Source organism: Tachypleus tridentatus, chromosome 2 (assembly GCF_004210375.1).
Source record: "Tachypleus tridentatus isolate NWPU-2018 chromosome 2, ASM421037v1, whole genome shotgun sequence".
Lineage (NCBI taxonomy): Eukaryota > Metazoa > Arthropoda > Merostomata > Xiphosura > Limulidae > Tachypleus > Tachypleus tridentatus.
The window spans coordinates 49183150-49202907 of NC_134826.1; the positions used below are offsets into that span (position 1 = coordinate 49183150).

Below are 19758 nucleotides of genomic sequence, written 5' to 3' on the forward strand. Positions count from 1 at the left end.
CGTTTCTGGCTATCCTCTAAACTGGTTCTGAGTCAGGAAGGTTATCTGATTCTTACAAAACAGCATTACTGATGCTATTCCTTAAGGCGAGTTTCACTTCTTCTGATCATGAATGATCGTCTTTCTATCAAACAAAACCATAGTTGCAATTCAACTCTGATATAAAGTATTCTGTAACACTGTCTGTTTTGACAAACGAAGTCAATGTGGATAGTAACTTGCAACTTTCCACAAACACTGTGGAGACCTTGTTACTTGATATTTTGATGGCCAATCTTAAGATCCCACCTCTGTACGTAACTTTCTATCATGTATACCAGAGAACACTTTACAGTCGTATTTGTAAGTTTAGGCAATATGTTGTTTTTGTAATTAAGCACAAATCCGTACTCTCTCCGCCACGGGTATCGAAACTTAGTTTCTATTGTTGTAAGTCCACAGACATACTTCTGTGCCACCTTTGAAAAGGAGTCAGTTAAGTTTAGAAAAATTTAATTATAAGATGTGATAATTAAGGAATACTTTCAGAATTTTACTTTTTCAATATTGTAAAAGAATAACATTTATTAAAGTTATGTTTAATATATACCTAACATTCAAACATTTACAGAATTCAATTAAAATTAATCGCCCTCCACTTAAAATAATTAATTATAATAATCAAATTAATTCTGCAAATTTTTTATAATTGGAAAAAAAATGAAAAAACCCAACATTCACGAGCGAATACAACGTATCTCCGTCATGATAACATGGCCAGTCGTGACACCAGAAGAATAGAAAACTGTTTATATCACTGTTTGGGTGATAAAACAAACATATCTTTATACGAAATCTGATGCAAGTTTGTTGATATGCACATGGATATTTCACGAAACCCCCAAACTGTGGTTTCTTCGCTTACAAAGTGAGCAGAAGAGAAAAATCCAAAACTTGTCCATATCTCTGTTTAGAACATGTAAAAAAATTATTTGTTCCAAATCCCATGTAAATCGGCAAGTCCAACATTTTTGTTGGTTAATTTGTAGTGTCTGTAGAAAATTACTTTTGTAGTAACTTACATGAAAATTGGTAGAAGCAAGGCTAAGTAATTCCCAAACCTCAAAACATTATGGCTATATTTAACCTTTTGACCCCCAGAAATGACCAGAATTGGGATATCCCACATTTTTCTATGTTTCTACTCGGGATCTGTACCACATCTCATGTAAATTGACTGGTAGAGTAATTGTGCAAACAAACAACTAACATTATGTTTTTGTGACACCTTGATCCTCTTTAATGAATCAAAACAGAAAGGTTTATCACTTCTGTATTAATTACCATGTAAACTGGATACAATATGACTGAGTAATTGACGAAATCCTTCAAAATCAAGATTTTTTTATGAACACTGGCTCCCTTGTAAGACGCAAAATGAGCAAATTCAATTTTTATTTATGTCAAAATGTTGGAGCAGGAAACTTTATACTGGTGCCAACTTTCATCTTGATTGTTGCAAATATAACTCCATGGTGAACCCAAAATATACTTTTGGTTGTTTTACCTTTGTCTCTATAAAAGTCTTAAAAAGGTCTAAATAAAAATTGGATCAACGTATAATTTTACCAAATGAATCCACTGAGAAATGATAATGATGACTGATTGAAAGAAGAAATAAAAAAAGAAACAATAGAAAACGTTGCGTCTTTCTGCAGATGCATAAAACTATTGTTGTTGAGCAAGCTGAATATCAATCACTCTTTTTTACTTAAAGCCACCAAGGGTCTTGATAACAGTTGAGAATGAAACCAAAGTACTTCTATTTTCATATTTACGTATCGAATTATGGCACCTTAATCTTCTGAAAATAGGAAAAAGCCTCTTATTTCAGCTGTCCACCACTTACCAGATGTGAAATATGTTTAAAGATAAATTGTAAAATATTATTTTTAGTTAAAATCAGCAGAGGTCGTGATAAGAGTTAAGAATGAAAAAATAGTATTTTATATCGTTCATCTTGAGCTTTCTTGATAAGTTGTAGAAGCAGTAAATTTCTGAGTTTAAAAAAGCTTGATAAATATATGAATGATAAGTAATTTTTCTTCAAAGTTAAATTAGTCTAAAGGATGGAACATCTCTTTTTGAAAAGAGAATATTATTTAGATAACAAATATAAGTTTACTTGTACGGGCTTACTGAGCAATAACATTTTCATGTGCATTTATATAGAAGAAATTATATTAACAAAATAATAGATATGAATTATTTTAAATGTAAGATGGCCTAAAGATTAATAGGTCACCTTGACAACAGTCTCTATTACAATTAACTTTAACTGAACTCCAATTCAATAAGAATAAGTGGCCTACCATTAGCAACAGTTTAATGTGTACTGATCTATAGTCATCTTTTAGTGTTCAAATTACACTTTGTTATTTATTAAATTATTCATATTGATATTCAACAGCTGATTATCTTTACCAAGACATCTATTTTTATTATGCCTCTCGATTCCATAAAGGAACATAGGGCCGCAATCGCTTGCGAATTCATGAACAGGCTGGTTTTTTAAGTGAGTAGATTGTTAGCCTACTGCACAACCCCCAACCAGGAGGAGAAACCTGAGCTGTCCCTAATTTAGCACTGTAAGACCAGAAGGAAGGCAGATAGTCATCACCACCCACTGCCAACTCTTGGGCTACTCTTTTACCAACGAATAGTGGAATTGACCGTCACATTATAAAGCCCCACGGCTAAAAGGGCGAGCATGTTTAGCGCGACTCGGATGCGAACCCGCGACCCTCGGGTTACGAGTCGCACGTCTGACGCGCTCGGCCATGCCGGGCCAAGACATCTATTTAATATTTGCTAATTATTAAATGAATATCAATTAGAAATATAATTCCTCGTGAGTTGCGTTTAAAAATTGTTTGTCAATTCAATCTTATTTAAAATAGGTTTAACTGTTGTTAAATATCCATTGAATGTTAATAATGCTTACTTAAAGGTAACATACACATGTATATACTTTTCAATAACCTAAAAAAATCAATGAACAGGTCATTCTAGCACAAAAAAACTTTTTTATTAAATCCAGCCAAAAATAATTATTATGACATTTTAATCCACAACGTGCGATACGATCATTTAAAGATCTGTATGATATATCTTGAAAAAAATATGTTTACATTTTACTTATGTAAATCTGCAGATTGGTTACAGTATTACCTAAGAAAGATTGTCATGGAAACATGAGAAAAAAAGAATTATTATGCAATGTTTTGATCCCTAACATTTAAAGATCTCCCTAGAAACATTGTCATGAAAACGTATAACAACTTTATTGTAGTGCACCCCAATCTCTTAAATAGTTCAACATTTTCCTTCCAAAGGTTTTGGGTAAAAATGGATCATGAACATTTTGTTCACTTTTCGGATCACATAATTTACTTCGATAATGATGTATAAGAGCGATTTCAGGGCCAACATCCAACAACTTTAAACCAGGAAGTTCTTTTGTAACAAAGTGAACCCCAAAATATTCCACCATTTCCGGTTTAACAATGTACTTCCGCCACCACCAAGCTTTACTATAAGGGTTCCTCATGACTTTTGTCAAGGAGACCAGTTTTGATACAATTTTTTGATCACTTCCAGTTAAATTTGGTATAACGTTAGAATAAGATGGAAGTTGAAGACAAAATCTTACTTCACTAAATGTGAAATATTCAAAACGACCAGATGATGAAAACGTCTCTAAAATCGACTGAATGCTGGAATGTTGCTTCCATGTTGGAATGTTGAAATATTTGTCAAAGATAATGTCGTAAAAACAACTACACAAAATGTGTTAATTTAGAAGTTTCTTTTTACAGCACCCGAATGAACCGACAGAAATAAACATTCAACCCATACAAACTAAATGCATTAATAAAAGTCCAGTTGACTATTCACGTTTGTTTAGATTTAACTCTCAGAATAGCTCTTAAATCAGTTCTTTTAATTCACAGTTTAACCACAAACACGTAAATAACCTTTCATCAACAGTCTGTAGTCAAATTAGAAGAGGTCTTTTTGTTTATTCTGCATTTTGGAATGACAGGAAGGACATAAAATACGGTGCATTTATTAGTATTTTTGGAGTATTTTCACAATCTCTTATTAAAATCGAAAAAGAAGAATATATTTTTGGACTTACCTGTTTGTTACGTTCCAATGGATCGGTGTTTCCAGGTGTAGCCACTATGTATAACAAAAGAACATGATAAAGATACAAATAGCTTTACGAGAACGGTGTTTACAGAGAACAACCTTTCTGCAGGCTTTAAGTTTAAGGAAGTGACAAGAAAACTTTAAATAAGCTAGAAGGAACTGTCAGGTGTTAATGAAGGGAATATAGTTTAAACCACTTATCTGTCAAGTTCAGTTATACAACTTATCAATTCTTCAAAAGGCTTTTGAGTCATCACATAACCTGAAAATATCAGCACTTTTTATGGATAATGTACGAGATGACAATTGATGGAAAGAATCAGAGTTTATTGAAATTTTGTCACAATAGAATATCTACTCATATAAAATGTCTAGAGAGAGTGGCTGATAAAATTTCATGTGGGTCAGTTGACTAATGACCAAATAAAAATCCCGTCGTTTATGCTTCTGTGATAGTGTGGAGCTTTTCCGGAGAATAGTTGACACCAAATCAGAATGTGAAAGAAATCGCAAGAAACATCTCTGGAAGTAATTCGTCATTTTTGCGAATGTAAGTTGGACCAGTCAATTGGCACAATTGCAGAAGTCGTGATACTGATAGCGGTTTCGGTAGCAATTAAGTGGGAATTCTCTGATTTTGTGATCTTTATCAAATCTGATTCCAAATTGTCCATCTTCTAAAAAAATTACTGAGTTTTGATCACCATTCTCTTGTAGATGACTACAGATTCAAGTTAAAGTTGTACATGAACCATCTAGCGAGAGCAAAAAACAAACAAACATTGGGGTCGTATCACTAAAATACATGCAACCCTTCAAACAGATGAGGCTTTGGTGGTGATGGACTACAAGATGAAACATGAACCACTGTACTTGCGAAGTGATACTTGAACACTACGAAGAGGAAGGTATGTCATGACATGGAACCAGGACATACACTAGAAGTGGAAGAAGACGTACGAATGATGGGGATAATAATGTAGACGGAGATAATGTTCCTGAATATTTGATCAACTATTATTATCCAATATAATCCGGAGATTTAAAGCAGGACTGGTTTGCAGTTCTTTCGGTTCATGAAAGTATTATGTTGCTAATGAAACATGAGTTGTTTCATATTACAGGTAGTTGAATTTGGTCAGACAATACAATATGTTACCACAATGGAATTTTATTATTTACTTTTACTTCAAATCGTGTGACAACAGTTGATGAAGTGAAGGAAATAAATTTACTTTTACTTCAAATCGTGTGACAATGGTTGACCAAGTGTAGGAAGATAAATTTACTTTTACTTCAAATGGTGTGCAATGGTTGACGAAGTGTAGGAGGATGAATTTACTTCAAGTCGTGAACATGAAGTTATGGCTTACTGGCTTCCTGTACCTTTGTTTCTACACCTAATTCAACAAAATTTAATTACCACCAGAATGGAAACATCCAAATGATGATGTAAAGGATGAAACCGTCTTCCAATAATATCAACGACGCTTTCTTTCCACGTAAACATAGAAAGATACAAATTCAAAGGGTACTTGTAGTAGCAAGGATATGATAATAATTGTTCTTAAGTAAACGGTAGAGTTGGTGAATACTGGTCGTGTTGATTTTACTTATATGAAACGTGAACCATCAGGAAGTCAGGAATTTTGTGTTTGCAGCATTAAATAAGGATAATGTAGACAAATGTGAAGAGTTAATCCTGGTTAGATGCAACGTCCAAGGTGTGGAGAAGTGTATGGAAAACATACAATGAAACTATGTTCATGAGGGTGTTGAGGATAAGAGAAACAAAGTAGGACCTAGTCGAAAGCATGAGAGACTTCGTGGTGAGATGGGGTTGACCTCCCATTTGAAATAGAAGTGTGGCAGTACTCCAATACTTTGAGAGCAAAATTCAAAGAGCGTGGCACTCTTAGCATCACCCCCCAAATCATTCAGAATGTGTTTCCAGCTACAATAAAAAATAATTGTACATGAAGCCAGCTTTCAGGGTGGCCCGATGATGGTATCGTTAAGATTCAAGGAAGTCCTTTCAACTAGACTTATCTAGTGTAATGTATAGAAGATATTAATGGCTATAGTTCCTCACAAATTAATTCAATTTCAATTGAAATATTGATTCCAAATTGACATTTTTTATTACCTTTATTACAGTACTCTTCTTTCCGAATTGCTTTGCTTCTACAGTCACCAAAACACCTCAGAAAGAGTACTCCTGCCTCATGTTGAGCGTGTTAACATTCAGTGGACATTTAACAACAATTACACCTATTTCAAACGACACCGAATTAACATATAATTTTTAAACGCAACTCACAAGGAATTATACTTTTATTTGTTATTTACTGAATTATCCAAATTGTGGCATAACAGTTGGTTATCCTTACCAAGATATCTGTTTAATATTTGCTAATATAGACTACAGATCAGTGCATATTAAACTATTATTAATTCTAGGGTCATTTTTCTTATTGAAGTAGAACACATTTAAACTTAGCCATCATAAGGATGGTTGACAAAGTTACCCATTACTCTTTATGCCATCTTACATTTAAAATAATTTATGTCTAATATTTTATTAATTTGATATCTTCTTTATAACTGTATATGAAAATGTTACTCAGCAAGCCCATACATAAACTTGCATTTGTTATCTAAATAACATTCACTTTTTAAAAAAGATGTTCCATCATTTAGACTAACTTAACTTTAAAGAATAATTACTTATTATTCATACATTTATCAAGCTTTTGAACTCATAAATGTACTGCTTCTACAACTTCTCAAGACAAATCATTGTAAAGGTTAACCACCATGTTAGAAAAACAAAACTATCTTAGTTGAACTAACTCCTTTCATGCCAGTTAAAAAAGATGATGCATCAAGCTCATCAATTCCCTTTACAATCATAAACACCTCAATCAGATATCCTTAAAATATTCTATTTTCAAAAGAAAACAATTGACAATTTTCAGCCTCTCCTTGTATAACAACCCCTCCGTCTCAGGCACCATTCTAACAATCATTCTTTGAACCATTTCCAACAATTTGAAGTCTTTCCTAATGTAAGGAACCAAAGGCTCATCACAATATTCAAAGTGTGGCCAAACCAGTGACCTATGAAACTATAACCTCTTTAGACTTGTATTCAATATTTCCGAAGATATAACGTCATATCCTATTTGTCCTACCAGTAGCAACAGCACATTACTTAGATGGCTTTAGAGAATGGTCGACTATTAGACTAAAATCCCTTTCTTTCACAACATTCATAAAGGTATACCATCCAAATTATACTTATAATTCAAATTATCATATCCTGCATCCATCAGCTTGCATTTATTTGATAAAAACCAATCTACCATTTATTTGCTCAACTCACTAAATGATCTAAATATATTTGTAAATCATCTACATTCTCTAGACCTTAATTTCATTTGCAAACTTAAGAGTAATTTAATTACTATTCGTTCATCTGTTTTACTAATGTAAATCAAAGAGACCAAAGGTCTTAAGACTGAGCCATGAGGTACCACAATTGTGACATTATTTCAGTTTTACTGAACTCTACTTGTAACAATCACATTTCTTTCTTCTATTCAGCCACTCTTCTTACCAATTTTCTAACTTACCTCTCACACCTGTAGAAAGTATAGAAATATTCTTTTGCAAGTCTTTTATGTGGCATCTTGTCATGTGCTTTCAAGAAATCCTCGTACACTTAACCCACACCCTCACTCTCACATACACAAGGAGTAACTTTTTCAACCAATCTGAAAAGATTTGTAAGAAAAATATTTCTATTCGTAAAACTACCTTCAAAACCCTTGAGAAGATGTTATCTGGGCCAGGAGCCTTATCGGTTTTTAAAATTTTTAACAACTTCAGAATTAATATGATCCTTTTGCTCAATCATGTTGCATTTGTCATCTGTTCAAGATGTGTAATACTACGTCAGTAAAAACCGAAGAAAGTGCAAAATATAATAACCCAATTATCTCATAATCATCACATAATAGCCTTCCTTTATTATCCATCAAGGGTCCTACTCGTATCCTAACATTTTGCTTACCCTTAATATATTTAAGAAATCTTTACTGTTAATGTTTACATTTTTCTGCCCATCCTTTTTTCATACATCCTTTTTTGATGTCTTAATTTTCATTTCACGAACTTTCTTGATATTTTTGTAATTCCCAAATCTCCCACCATACCGATCAATTTAAATTTCTTACACTTAAGATGCTTTTATTTTACTTTGTTGTTCTTTAAATTTCTCAGTTTTATAAATTTTTTATATTTAATTTTATCTCTCAAACCCTTTGTAAGCCATTCATATTTTTTTACTTGTAGCTCCCCTTTTCTTTCTATAAGGAATATCTTTACCTCGAATATTTTAAAATTTATCTTTAAACATATTTCACATTTGGTCAGTGGAGAACAACTGATATAAGAAGCTTTCCCATATTTTCAGAAAGTCAAGGTATCTTCATTCGATATATCAATTGTCTCATTTTCAGTTGTTATCAAGACCCCTGGTTGGTTTAACTGACAAACAATGATTTATATTCAGCTTGCTCAACAACAACAGAATTATGTATTTGCAGAAAGTTGCAATGTTTTTCTGTTGTTTCTTTTTATTTCTTCTTTCAATCAGTCATCATTACTTCATTTCTCAGTAGTTGACGTAACCCCCCCCCCCAGTAGGTCAGCGGCATGTCTGTGGACTTAAACGCTAAAAAGCTGGTTTTGATAACCGTAGTGGGCAAACCACAGATAGCCCATTGTGTACTTTTGTGCTTAATTCAAAACAACAACAATTGACGTAAAACTTGGTAAAATTATACGTTGATCCAATTTTTATTCAGATCGTTTTAAGACTTTTATAGAAACAAAGGTAAAACAACCAAAAGTATATTTTGGGTTCACCATGTAGTTATATTTGCAACAATCAAGATGAAAATTGACACCAGTATAAAGTTTCCTGTTCCAACATTTTGACATAAATAAAAATTGAATTTGCCCATTTTGAATCTTTTAAGGGGGCCAGTGTTAAAAAAAATCTTAATTTTGAAGGATTTGGTCAATTATTCAGTCATATTGTATCCAGTTTACATGGTAATTAATACAGAAGTGATAAACTTGTCTATTTTGATTCGTTAAAGGGGATCAAGGTGCCACAGAAAACATAGTTACTCTACCAGTCATTTTACATGAGATTTGGTACAGATCCCGAGTAGAAACATAGAAAAATATGGGATATCCCAATTCTGGTCATTTCTGTAAATTGTTCTCTGGTATACACGATCATTTTATATTTTGCAGGTCGTTACGTACAGAGAAAGGTTCTCGAGATTGGCCAACAGAATATCAAGTTTGTTTGTTTGTTTTGAATTTCGCGCAAAGCTACTCGAGAGCTATCTGCACTGGCCGTCCCTAATTTAGTAGGGTAAGACAAGAGGGAAGGCAGCTAGTCATCACCACCCACCGCCAACTCTTGGGCTACTCTTTTACTAACGAATAGTGGGATTGACCGTCACATTATAACGCCCCCACGACTAAAAGGGCGGACATGTTTGATGCGACCGGGAGTCGAACGCCCGAACACGCTTGGCCATGCCGGGCTAGAATATCAAGTAATAAGGTCTTCACAGTGTTTGTAGAAAGTTGCAAGTTACTTACCACATTGTCTTTGTTTGTAAAAACAGACTGTCTCACAGAATACTTCATCTCAGAAATGAATTAGAACAATGGTTTTGTTTGATAGAAAGACGATCATCCATGTTCAGAAGAAGTGAAACTCGCCTTAAGGAAAAGCATCAGTGATACTGTTTTGTAAGAATCAGATAATCTTTCTGACTCAGAACCAGTTTAGAGGATAGCCACAAACCCTGATGTGCCCCAGAATGACCAAAGTGGAGATGTTTAGCTTACTAGATAAACGTTAGTTCAATTCGTTTTGTGTGGTATACGAAAACACCGACAACAGTCCTTAGCCTACACATAATTGCTTATAAGGCATGTGTATTTTGTTATAGCAAAACCACATTTGGGTATCTGCTCTGTCAACCGAGGATAATCGAATACCTCATTTTAGCGTTGTAAATCCGAAGATTAATTGTTGTCCCATGTTAAGATGGACTGTTTCTAAGGCTACATTGAAATGGACTATTCGTAAGGCCAAATTGAGATGAACTGTTCGTAAGGCAGCGTTGAAATGGACTATTCGTAAGGCCACATTGAAATGGATCGTTCGTAAGGCTACGTTGAGTTGCACTGCTCCTAAGGTCACTTTGAGATGGACTGTTATAAGCCAAAATTAGTAAATCATCTTGCTTCCCTACAACAAGAAAGAGGGAGTAGTGAGACTAAATTTAACAAACATGTCATCAATTTTGGTGTTTTTTTGAAGATGCAACAACCATTTGCATAGAAAGCTTTCATACTTCATAACATGTAAACAAATGTCAAACTAATAAAAATAAATGTAATGTCTTAAATTGTATGAAACAAATAGATATTTCATTGACATGCTGTTTGATATTTGTATCTTCATATTTGTGATGGATTTACTGTTATATATCTCTTTAATATCCATGTTTATTTCAGTTAAATTTATATTAAAAAATATACATAACGTACTGTGTTAAATCTGTATTGCGAATTCCCCGTCTGTTTACTATTTGTGTTTTTTTGTTTGTTTTTTGAATTTTTGCACAAAGCTACTCGAGGGCTATCTGTCCTAACCGTCCCTAATTTAGCAGTGTAAGACTAGAGGGAAGACAGATAGATATCACCAACCACCGCCAACTCTTGGGCTACTCTTTTACCAACGAATAGTGGGATTGACCGTCCCTTTATAACGCCCCCACGGCTGAAAGGGCGAGCATGTTTGACGCGACGGGGATGCGAACTCGCGACCCTCGGATTACGAGTCGCACGCCTTAACGCGCTTGGCCACGTCAGGCCCCTTCTGTTTACTAAAGTTGTAGAAAATTTTCGAATGTAAGAATCAATATTATATGTGTGAATGTAAACACTAGTGTATCGTCAATATTGTTGCGCAGGCTGAAATTTCTAAAAACTCTCCACACGTTTATAAATCTGTATTTGTTAATTTTTTTTAATACAGCAAAGCCACATCGGGCTATCTGCTGAGTCCACGGAGAGAAATCAAACCCCTGATTTTATCGTTACAAATCTGTAGACTCATAGCTGTACCATTTATAAATGAAAATGCTGGTTATTTTTTCTCCTGAAAATAAAATCTAAATCAGTGTTTTCTAAAAATTATATACATTGTAGTAACTTGTGAATAAAGAATTATTTATTATTATTATTATGCCTCTCGATTCCATGAAGGAACACAGGGCCGCAATCGCTTGCGGATTCGTTAACAGGCTGGTTTTTTAAGTGAGTAGATTGTTAGCCTACTACACAACCCCCAACCAGGAGGAGAAACCTGAGCCGTCCCTAATTGTGCTATGTAAGACTAGAGGGAAGGCAGCTAGTCATCACCACCCACCGCCAAATCTTGGGCTACTCTTTTACCAACGAATAGTGGGATTGAGCGTCACATTATAACGCCCCCACGGCTAAAAGGGCGAGCATGTTTAGCATGATTGAGATGGTAACCCGAGACCCTCGGATTACGAGTCGCACGCCTAACGCGCTCGGCCACGCCGGGCACGAATAAAAAATGCTTATCCTTTTTCTATTATTTCACGAAATCACTTATTTGATCATTTTGTAAGCTAAATGGAATAACAAGATCTAAGAAACTATAGCAGGTACACAACATTTTATTAGAATATGAAACTAATATCATGAAAAGTTCAGGTACTTACGAAAGCCTTGAGGAAAGGATTTTAAATCATTTTTGAACAGATCTTGTTGAGTGCGTTCTAAAAAGATATTTTTATATTTTTTCTATTATCTATTAAAAGATGTAACAAATTAATATTATCAAGAGGGGAAGACACTTTTCTTTTTTGTCCACTTCCTGTAATACAGAAAACTACACGATTGAATCACAAATATAAACTAGACCATTTAAGCTTTTTAAACCATCTGCTAAAAACCAACAAACGGGTCATTCTGATGTAAATATTTTTTTTTATTAAATCCAGTCAAAAGAAAAAAAGAATTATTATGCAATGTTTTGATCCCTAACATTTAAAGATCTCTATAAACATTGTCATGAAAACGTATAACAAGGTTATTGTAGTGCACCCCAATCTCTTAAATAATTTAGCATTTTCCTCCCAAAGGTTTTGGGTAAAAATGGATCATGAACATTTTGTTCACTTTTTGGATCACATAATTTACTTCGATAATGATGTATAAGAACGATTTCAGGGCCAACATCCAACAACTTTAAACCAGGAAGTTGTTTTGTAACAAAGTGAACCCCAAAATATTCCACCATTTCCGGTTTAACAATGTACTTCCGCCACCACCAAGCTTTACTATAAGGGTTCCTCATGACTTTTGTCAAGGAGACCAGCTTTGATACAATTTTTTGATCACTTCCAGTTAAATTTGGTATAACGTTAGAATAAGAGGGAAGTTGAAGACAAAATCTTACTTCACTAAATGTGAAATATTCAAAACGACCAGATGACGACAACGTCTCTAACATCGATTGAATGCTGGAATGTTGCTTCAGCGCAATAAATTCGTCAACGTCCATGTTCAGAATATACTCGTAATGAAACATGCAACGGTAGTTACAATCTTGTAACATTGTTCGTTCAAGGTATCTTGTGGTTGGTGTAGTTGCTTGAGGCTGGTAAGGGATGATCCAAGGTATTATTGTTATTGATACGCCTTTATCTTTCACCTTTCCGATAAAATCCAACACTTCATGGGAAGATAAGTTGTTGTAGAAATAAAAATGGTTGACGCCTATTATCGTATAATAAGCCAGGAACTGAGCAAGAAGGTCCTTGTTTGTAAAAGGACCATACAGTGGTTTTATACAAGCTGCAATTCGTCCTTTACTCATTAAGGATTTCCCTGGAAAAGACGTTACTGGCATCCAATTAAGAACATCTGAAGAATTATGATAGAGAATCGCAACGTTTTTTGGAACAGTTCTGGTTTCATTATAAGGAGAACATGTTATAACAACATTCAGATTCTTATCATATGGATCGTCCATGTCGTACATAGTGGCTACACCTGGAAACACCGATCCATCGGAACGTAACAAACAGGTTAGTCCAAAAAAATATTCTTCTTTTTCGATTTTAGTAAGAGACTGTGAAAATACTCCAAAAATACGGATAAATGGGCTATTTTTTACGTTTCTCCTGTCATCCCAAAATGCAGAATAAACAAAAAGACCTCTTCTAACTTGGATCCAGTCTGTTGATGAAAGGTTATTTAGTTTTTGGTGTTTTTCAGAAGTTCCATGCTCGGTAGAAACATGTTTACTTTCTTTATCTACACTGTAATGATATGAATTGTTCTGAGGACGAGTTATAAATAAACGTGGAGAAGTAATTGAGCCTTTCCTGGTGTATTCCTTTTGTATGGGATATTTTTCATTTTTTTCTGATAAACTGGTTTCCTAAAAACAGAAAACGTGGGGAAATAATTAGTCAGTACGTTTTTTTGTAATTGTTTTCACAACATAAGTTTCGAAAACTATTTCAACTGACAAAAAAATAGAGTATTGAGATGAACATTGAAAGAATTATTGCAAAATATTTTTAAATTAACTGTTTTATAAATAAAGAAAATGTTATTACAATGACTTGAAATCTTAATAGCTGTATCGTTATAAAAAATGACGTTTAATTTGGTTTTGAATTTCACGCAAAGCATCTCGAGGGCTATCTGCGCTAGCCGTCCCTAATTTAGCAGTGTAAGACTAGAGGGAAGACAGCTAGTCATCACCCCCCACCGTCAACTCTTGGGTTACTCATTTAGTCACAAATATTCATATTAACCGTCACATGATAATGTCCCCACGTCCAAAAGGACGAGCATGTTTGGTCACCCCCCCACCGTCAACTCTTGGACTACTCATTTAGTCACAAATAGTCATATTAACCGTCACATGACAATGTCCCCACATCCGAAAGGACGAGCGTGTTTGGTGTGATGGGTATTCGAACCCACTGCTATCTGATTACGAGGCGAGTGCATTAATTGCGTGACCACTTATTAAACAGTAAAACATCTTTAAAATCAACGTATCTGTATTCACGACTGCTATCTACAAATCCTTAAATACAATGAGTTAAAATAACTTTACTAACAATGTATGTATCTGTGTGGTTAATATTATATAAGAGAACATTTCATTTTCAAAGTGACAAGGTAGCGCTTTCACAAAAAGTTCGACCCTCTAGTGGCACAGTGAGTTTTTATACCTGTGGTGGGCAGAGCACAGATGGCCCATTATGTGGTTTAAACACAACAAACACAAGAGGTTCAAAATTATAAATAAAGAAAAGATTTGTTTCATCTTGACGATACGATATACTGTTTCTGCTAAATTAACTTCCTTATTCGGAAAATTTTGATCGTGAGGAATTTTCATGGCACTCAGAAAATTTATAACTTAAGGTATTAAGTTACTTTGACCTTTAAAAATAATTATTAGTTTCAATGCAAGATGTTAGACGTTGAGTGAAAGTTTGTTAAAATTCAGTTTAAGGTACATGTTAATCAAACTGAAATCTAGTAACTACGGAAACTACTACGAAGAAACGTCTCTCGTTTATAAGTCAAAGCTTATTTGTTTTTTGTTTGTTTGGGAATTTCGCACAAAGCTACTCGAGGGCTATCTGTGCTAGCCGTCCCTAATTTAGCAGCGTAAGACTAGAGGGAAGGCAGCTAGTCATCACCACCCACCGCCAACTCTTGGGCTACTCTTTACCACCGAATAGTGGGATTGACCGTAACATTATACACCCCCACGGCTGGGAGGGCGAGCATGTTTAGCACGACACGGGCGCGAACCCGCGACCCTCGGATTACGAGTCGCACGCCTTACGCGCTAGGCCATGCCGGGCCGTTGTCCGTGTGTATTGAGACGTAAGTCTCTGCTAATAGATTACTTTCTGTTCCTAACTTGGATGAACGCATATTCTTGAATAGTTTGTCCACAGTTAAACTTACATAAACGATTGTGTTTTACTCTCTTTTTTTTCTGTCTCTCAAATACTCAATTTGTTTGCTTGTTTCGAAGTTAAGCACAAAGATACACAATGGGCTATCAGCGGAACATTGTCTCGAACCTTAGACCTTTAAAATGACAGACCTATCCATTAATTGGTAGGCCATAACCGTTCTCATGCATTATGCATACAGCTAAAAATAACTGCTTTGTATCCAGTCATTAAACTGGTGTTGATAACATTCTCATGGCTAAGCATATCCTTAAAACTATTCCATGAAAATTTTTCAGTCAAGTTTTGAGATTTGTATTAGTAAAAATAAAATTCAGTAAAGCGTAAACGCTTACAGAACTATAATTATATTTACGGATCAACGTTTCTTTACCTTAAAGTTCTGTGATATGAAACAATAGTATTCAGTTATTTTATTTTATTTTTCGTTGTTTATTCGTCTGTAATTATCATGTTACAAGCACTATAACATGTACTTAGCGTTTCTGTCGCATTTGGTGGTCACCCGCTGGTAGAGCGGTAAATCTTCGGATTTACAACGCTTCCACCAGGAGTTTTATTCCCCTCGGTGGTATCAGCAGACAGCCCAATGTGACTTTGATATTAAAAAAAACAACATACATACGTACACACTTTGTGTTTAGCTCTATATTTACTTACGTTTCTTATGTTAAGCATAGTCAGTAATATCCCAGTGGAAAAAATAAGCATTGCGTAAAACTTAAACCTTTTAAACATTTGAGGCTGTGGGCACTTACGTATCATGATGGTTCCCTGCAAACTCTTACATTTGCGGATGTTTCAAATGGCGTTACATTTATATATAGAATCAACTTTACGGTAACATCTGCTAAGGAACATTTTTTTATATACATAAAATGTAGAGGACGCTACGGGAGAGAGAAGACATTAGACAGCTGAACTCTAAGAAGTGTTTGAAAATCATCTATATAAAAATACGCTTGTGTTTATCTGTCTGCCACTTTTTCGCAAATTTCTCGATCAATCGGTACAAATATCATATCGTTAGAAAGGCCTTTAACCTAGGAGTATGGATCGCATTTTGACTTTTTTATTCAAAATCACCTTACCTGTTTTTCAACGCAACGAGTATACCACACGATAGCACAATGTCGTTATCATCACGTTATGAATGGCTTCGATTTCAACTTTAGTTTTTTCATCTGCAAAGTATTTCACACAGAAAAATACTTGACCAACCTCTAATTTCCTAAGAAAAACAACAATAAAAATTACATAAATACAATTGCTATAGGCTTATTCGATTTATATAGGTTTAAAATACGCTTGCGCAGTTCTTTCAAAACCATACAATTATCAATCTCCTAACACGCATGCAGACGTTTCTGCGTATAGGCTAAGTTTACCTTAATTGCAACTTTACATTTACTTTGCTTTGCAATATCTTAGCTTCGTTTTTTGTTTTTCTTCGGTTTCCTCTCATAAAACCGTGTTATACACTAAACGCTCATAGCTGTTTCGTACCGTATACACTATTATAAATACCATTACCACATGAGTGTACCCCAGCATTGCCATTTTTATCTATAAAGGCGTAATGATAGCCATTTTGAACATGAACTTTCAAGTGTATTTTATACATAATCACGTTTCTCTAATTTTATAAAATCAGTTAATAAGATGTCATCAGTAATGGTTCAATTTTGTAAAAGCAATCATCTAATGCTAATTTCATTTTGTTATTATGTAAGTGCATGGATTCTATATGTATACTTAAACTAATCTTAACTGGAATACCAGTCGAAGTGTATATAATTTATATTCATTGCTAAACATTTCTTATATCAATGACCAGTGTCCAGTACATATATTATGTTTATCGGTCTATGTTTTAGTAAGTCTCAGCGTTTCCCTTTTTCTCCCTCTCAGAAATTGATGCTATTTTGTTTACACTGTTACTAAATCCAAGGCACTCGACTCATAATCCGAGGGTTGCGGGTTCGAAACTCCGTCACACCAAACATGCTCTCCCTTTCAGCCGGGGGGCGTTATAAGTTACGGTCAATCCCAGTATTCGCTGCTAAAAGAGTAGCTCAAGAGTTAGCGGTGGGTGGTGCTGACTTGCTACCTTCTCTCTAGTCTTACACTGTTAAATTAGAGACGGTTAGCGCAGATAGCCCTAGTGTAGCTTTGCGTGAAATTAAAACCAAAACTAAATCCAAGGTGATACCCCCTGTTAAGTTGTTGGATTACTCATAGTATGTTAAAGTTCGTCTATTGTACGCAGCTCTTAATTAACGTACCTTTTTTTTTCATAAAATGCCTGATTCATGGGGTAACATTAACTCGTATTTATTCACTAGCTGTTAGTTCTTTTGACGATACAGCCACACTTATAATCCTATTTCCATATTTAAAACAAAAACTTTTAAAATAGAATTACGTTTGTTTCTAGGATTCAGTTATCCTAGCCTGTAAGTTTCTTATTTGTGATTTTTAGAGGGTAGGTTTTTGTCTTGAATATTGAAAAAGCTAAACGAGAGCTACCTGTGCTAGTCGTCCCTGGTTTAAAAGTGAAAGACTAGATATATGGCTGCTAGTCGTCACTACCCACCACCAACGCTTGAGTCACTATAATGAGACTGATCGTTACATAGCATTAATACGACTAAAAGGGCGAGCATATTTGATGAGACAATTATTCGAACTCGCAACCCTCGGATTATGAGTTAGGCGCCCTTACCACATGGTAATGCTAGGTCCTCCGGTGGAACAGCGGTAAGTTTTCGGACTTACAACGTTAAAATTCAGGGTTCTAGTCTCCGTCGTTAACTTACTGGATGGCCTAATGTGGTTTCTCAGTAAACAACAAAACAAAATCAATGACCAAAAGTCCCTGCACTAACAAAACACCGAATTAAGCATGTAGGAAAGTACAAAATATAGTAGTTATGAGGGCCAGTTGTATGTTTAGAAACACTATCTGATAATCATTAATATTATTAAAATGTTTTAAATTATTGTTCAACAACACTGTGATCTGAAGGTCGCGGGTTCGAATCGCCGTCACGCTAAAACATGCTAGCCCTTCCAGCCATGGGGACGTTATAATGGTCGGTCAATCCCACTATTCGTTGATAAAAGAGTATCCCAAGAGTTGACAGTGGGTGGTGACGACTAACTGCCTTCCCTCTAGTCTTACACTGCTAAATTAGGGACGGCTAGCACAGATAGCCGTCGTGTAGCTTTGCGCGAAATTCAAAAACAAACAAAACTTCATAAATAAAATTTGGCGTTTTGTATTGATCTCCTTCTCCTGCGTACTTAGCGAAATGTGTTATTTTACATTATTGAGAATAATTGCACCCGTGTCAAAATGTTATACACTTGTTTTAAAAAATAATTGTTCTTACTCTAAAAACTGTAACTTGTAATAAAATAATAGTTCATATTGGTAAATTATACATTGTTTTATGCATATGTTAAATACTGTAATAACTATTGTAAACACAGGCTAACTCCCTGATGAATAATTGATTTGATAATAATTATTGTAAACTTTTGTGTTTTCATTAAAAACAGAAGAACCATGTTAATCTCAATTGCATATTGTTTCACTAATCTATTTTATATCTTGTCTTCGTAGGGACTGACTTTTTTTTTTGATTTGATTCAGGCATAATCATCATTGATTTTGAATTGCTGACCACAGGAATGGTAAACAATTAGTGCACCTGTCGTCTACATAGCTACTATTAACCGAAAAGTGGGATTGACTGAGATATTATAGTTGAACTGTGAAGCATATTTAGCGACATGCCATAAGCTATAATCTTTGACCTTCTGTATTACATCCTGGCATGTTAACCATTGTGTCACACCCAAAGTTATCAAATAATAAGCAAGAAAAAGAAGTATGAATTTGTGTATCTTTTTCTTTGCACTCGTTTTCATAATCTATCAATATTTATTAAACATTTTTTGCGAGTAACATCAAAGGTCACGACACACAATAATAACAATAAAGAAAGATACAGTAAAGTATCAAACTTAACTACAGTTACTGCAATAACTAAATTCAGGCAATGATTTGCTTTGTTTGTTTTGTTACTCTTTTAAAAGAGTTACTCTTTTACCAACGAATAGTGCGATTGACCGTTACTGTATAACGCCCCAAGGCTGAAAGGGCGAGCATGTTCATCCCTATATTTATGATAAAACGAGTGCATTTTATTCATAATTTTATATACAAAGTACGTTTTCTGAAGTAACTTCAGATTTTAATTTTGCGACAAGACAGCTTGAAATAATTCACAAATTCAATTTCTGTGTGTGCCGATATTTAGATTATAAAATTTTTGAAAAATATATTTATTAGTCTACGGATAGAAATATTTCAAGTATTCTATAAATATTTCACATATTTTTAAATATA

The 19758-nt window shown here is 34.5% G+C and overlaps 1 protein-coding gene across 1 annotated transcript; it reads right to left on the reverse strand.

Moving 5' to 3' along the window:
- Window positions 1-12292: 12292 nt before the first annotated feature.
- LOC143243210 (uncharacterized) lies at window positions 12293-16136 on the reverse strand. The gene is made up of 2 exons (XM_076487032.1): window positions 16002-16136; window positions 12293-13771 (listed from the first exon to the last, which is right to left on the reverse strand). The coding sequence occupies exons 1-2, from the start codon at window positions 16104-16106 to the stop codon at window positions 12416-12418; spliced, it is 1461 nt and encodes a 486-aa protein (XP_076343147.1). The 5' UTR covers window positions 16107-16136; the 3' UTR covers window positions 12293-12415.
- Window positions 16137-19758: the final 3622 nt, after the last annotated feature.

Bases quoted from the DNA above. Each gene is read 5' to 3' on its own strand.
- LOC143243210 (XM_076487032.1), bottom strand. From the start codon at position 16,106: ATGATACGTAAGTGCCCACAGCCTCAAATGTTTAAAAGGTTTAAGTTT. The intron at 13,772-16,001 runs GTAAGTAAATAT...TTCTGTTTTTAG, and splicing joins CTATGCTTAACATAAGAAAC to GAAACCAGTTTATCAGAAAA.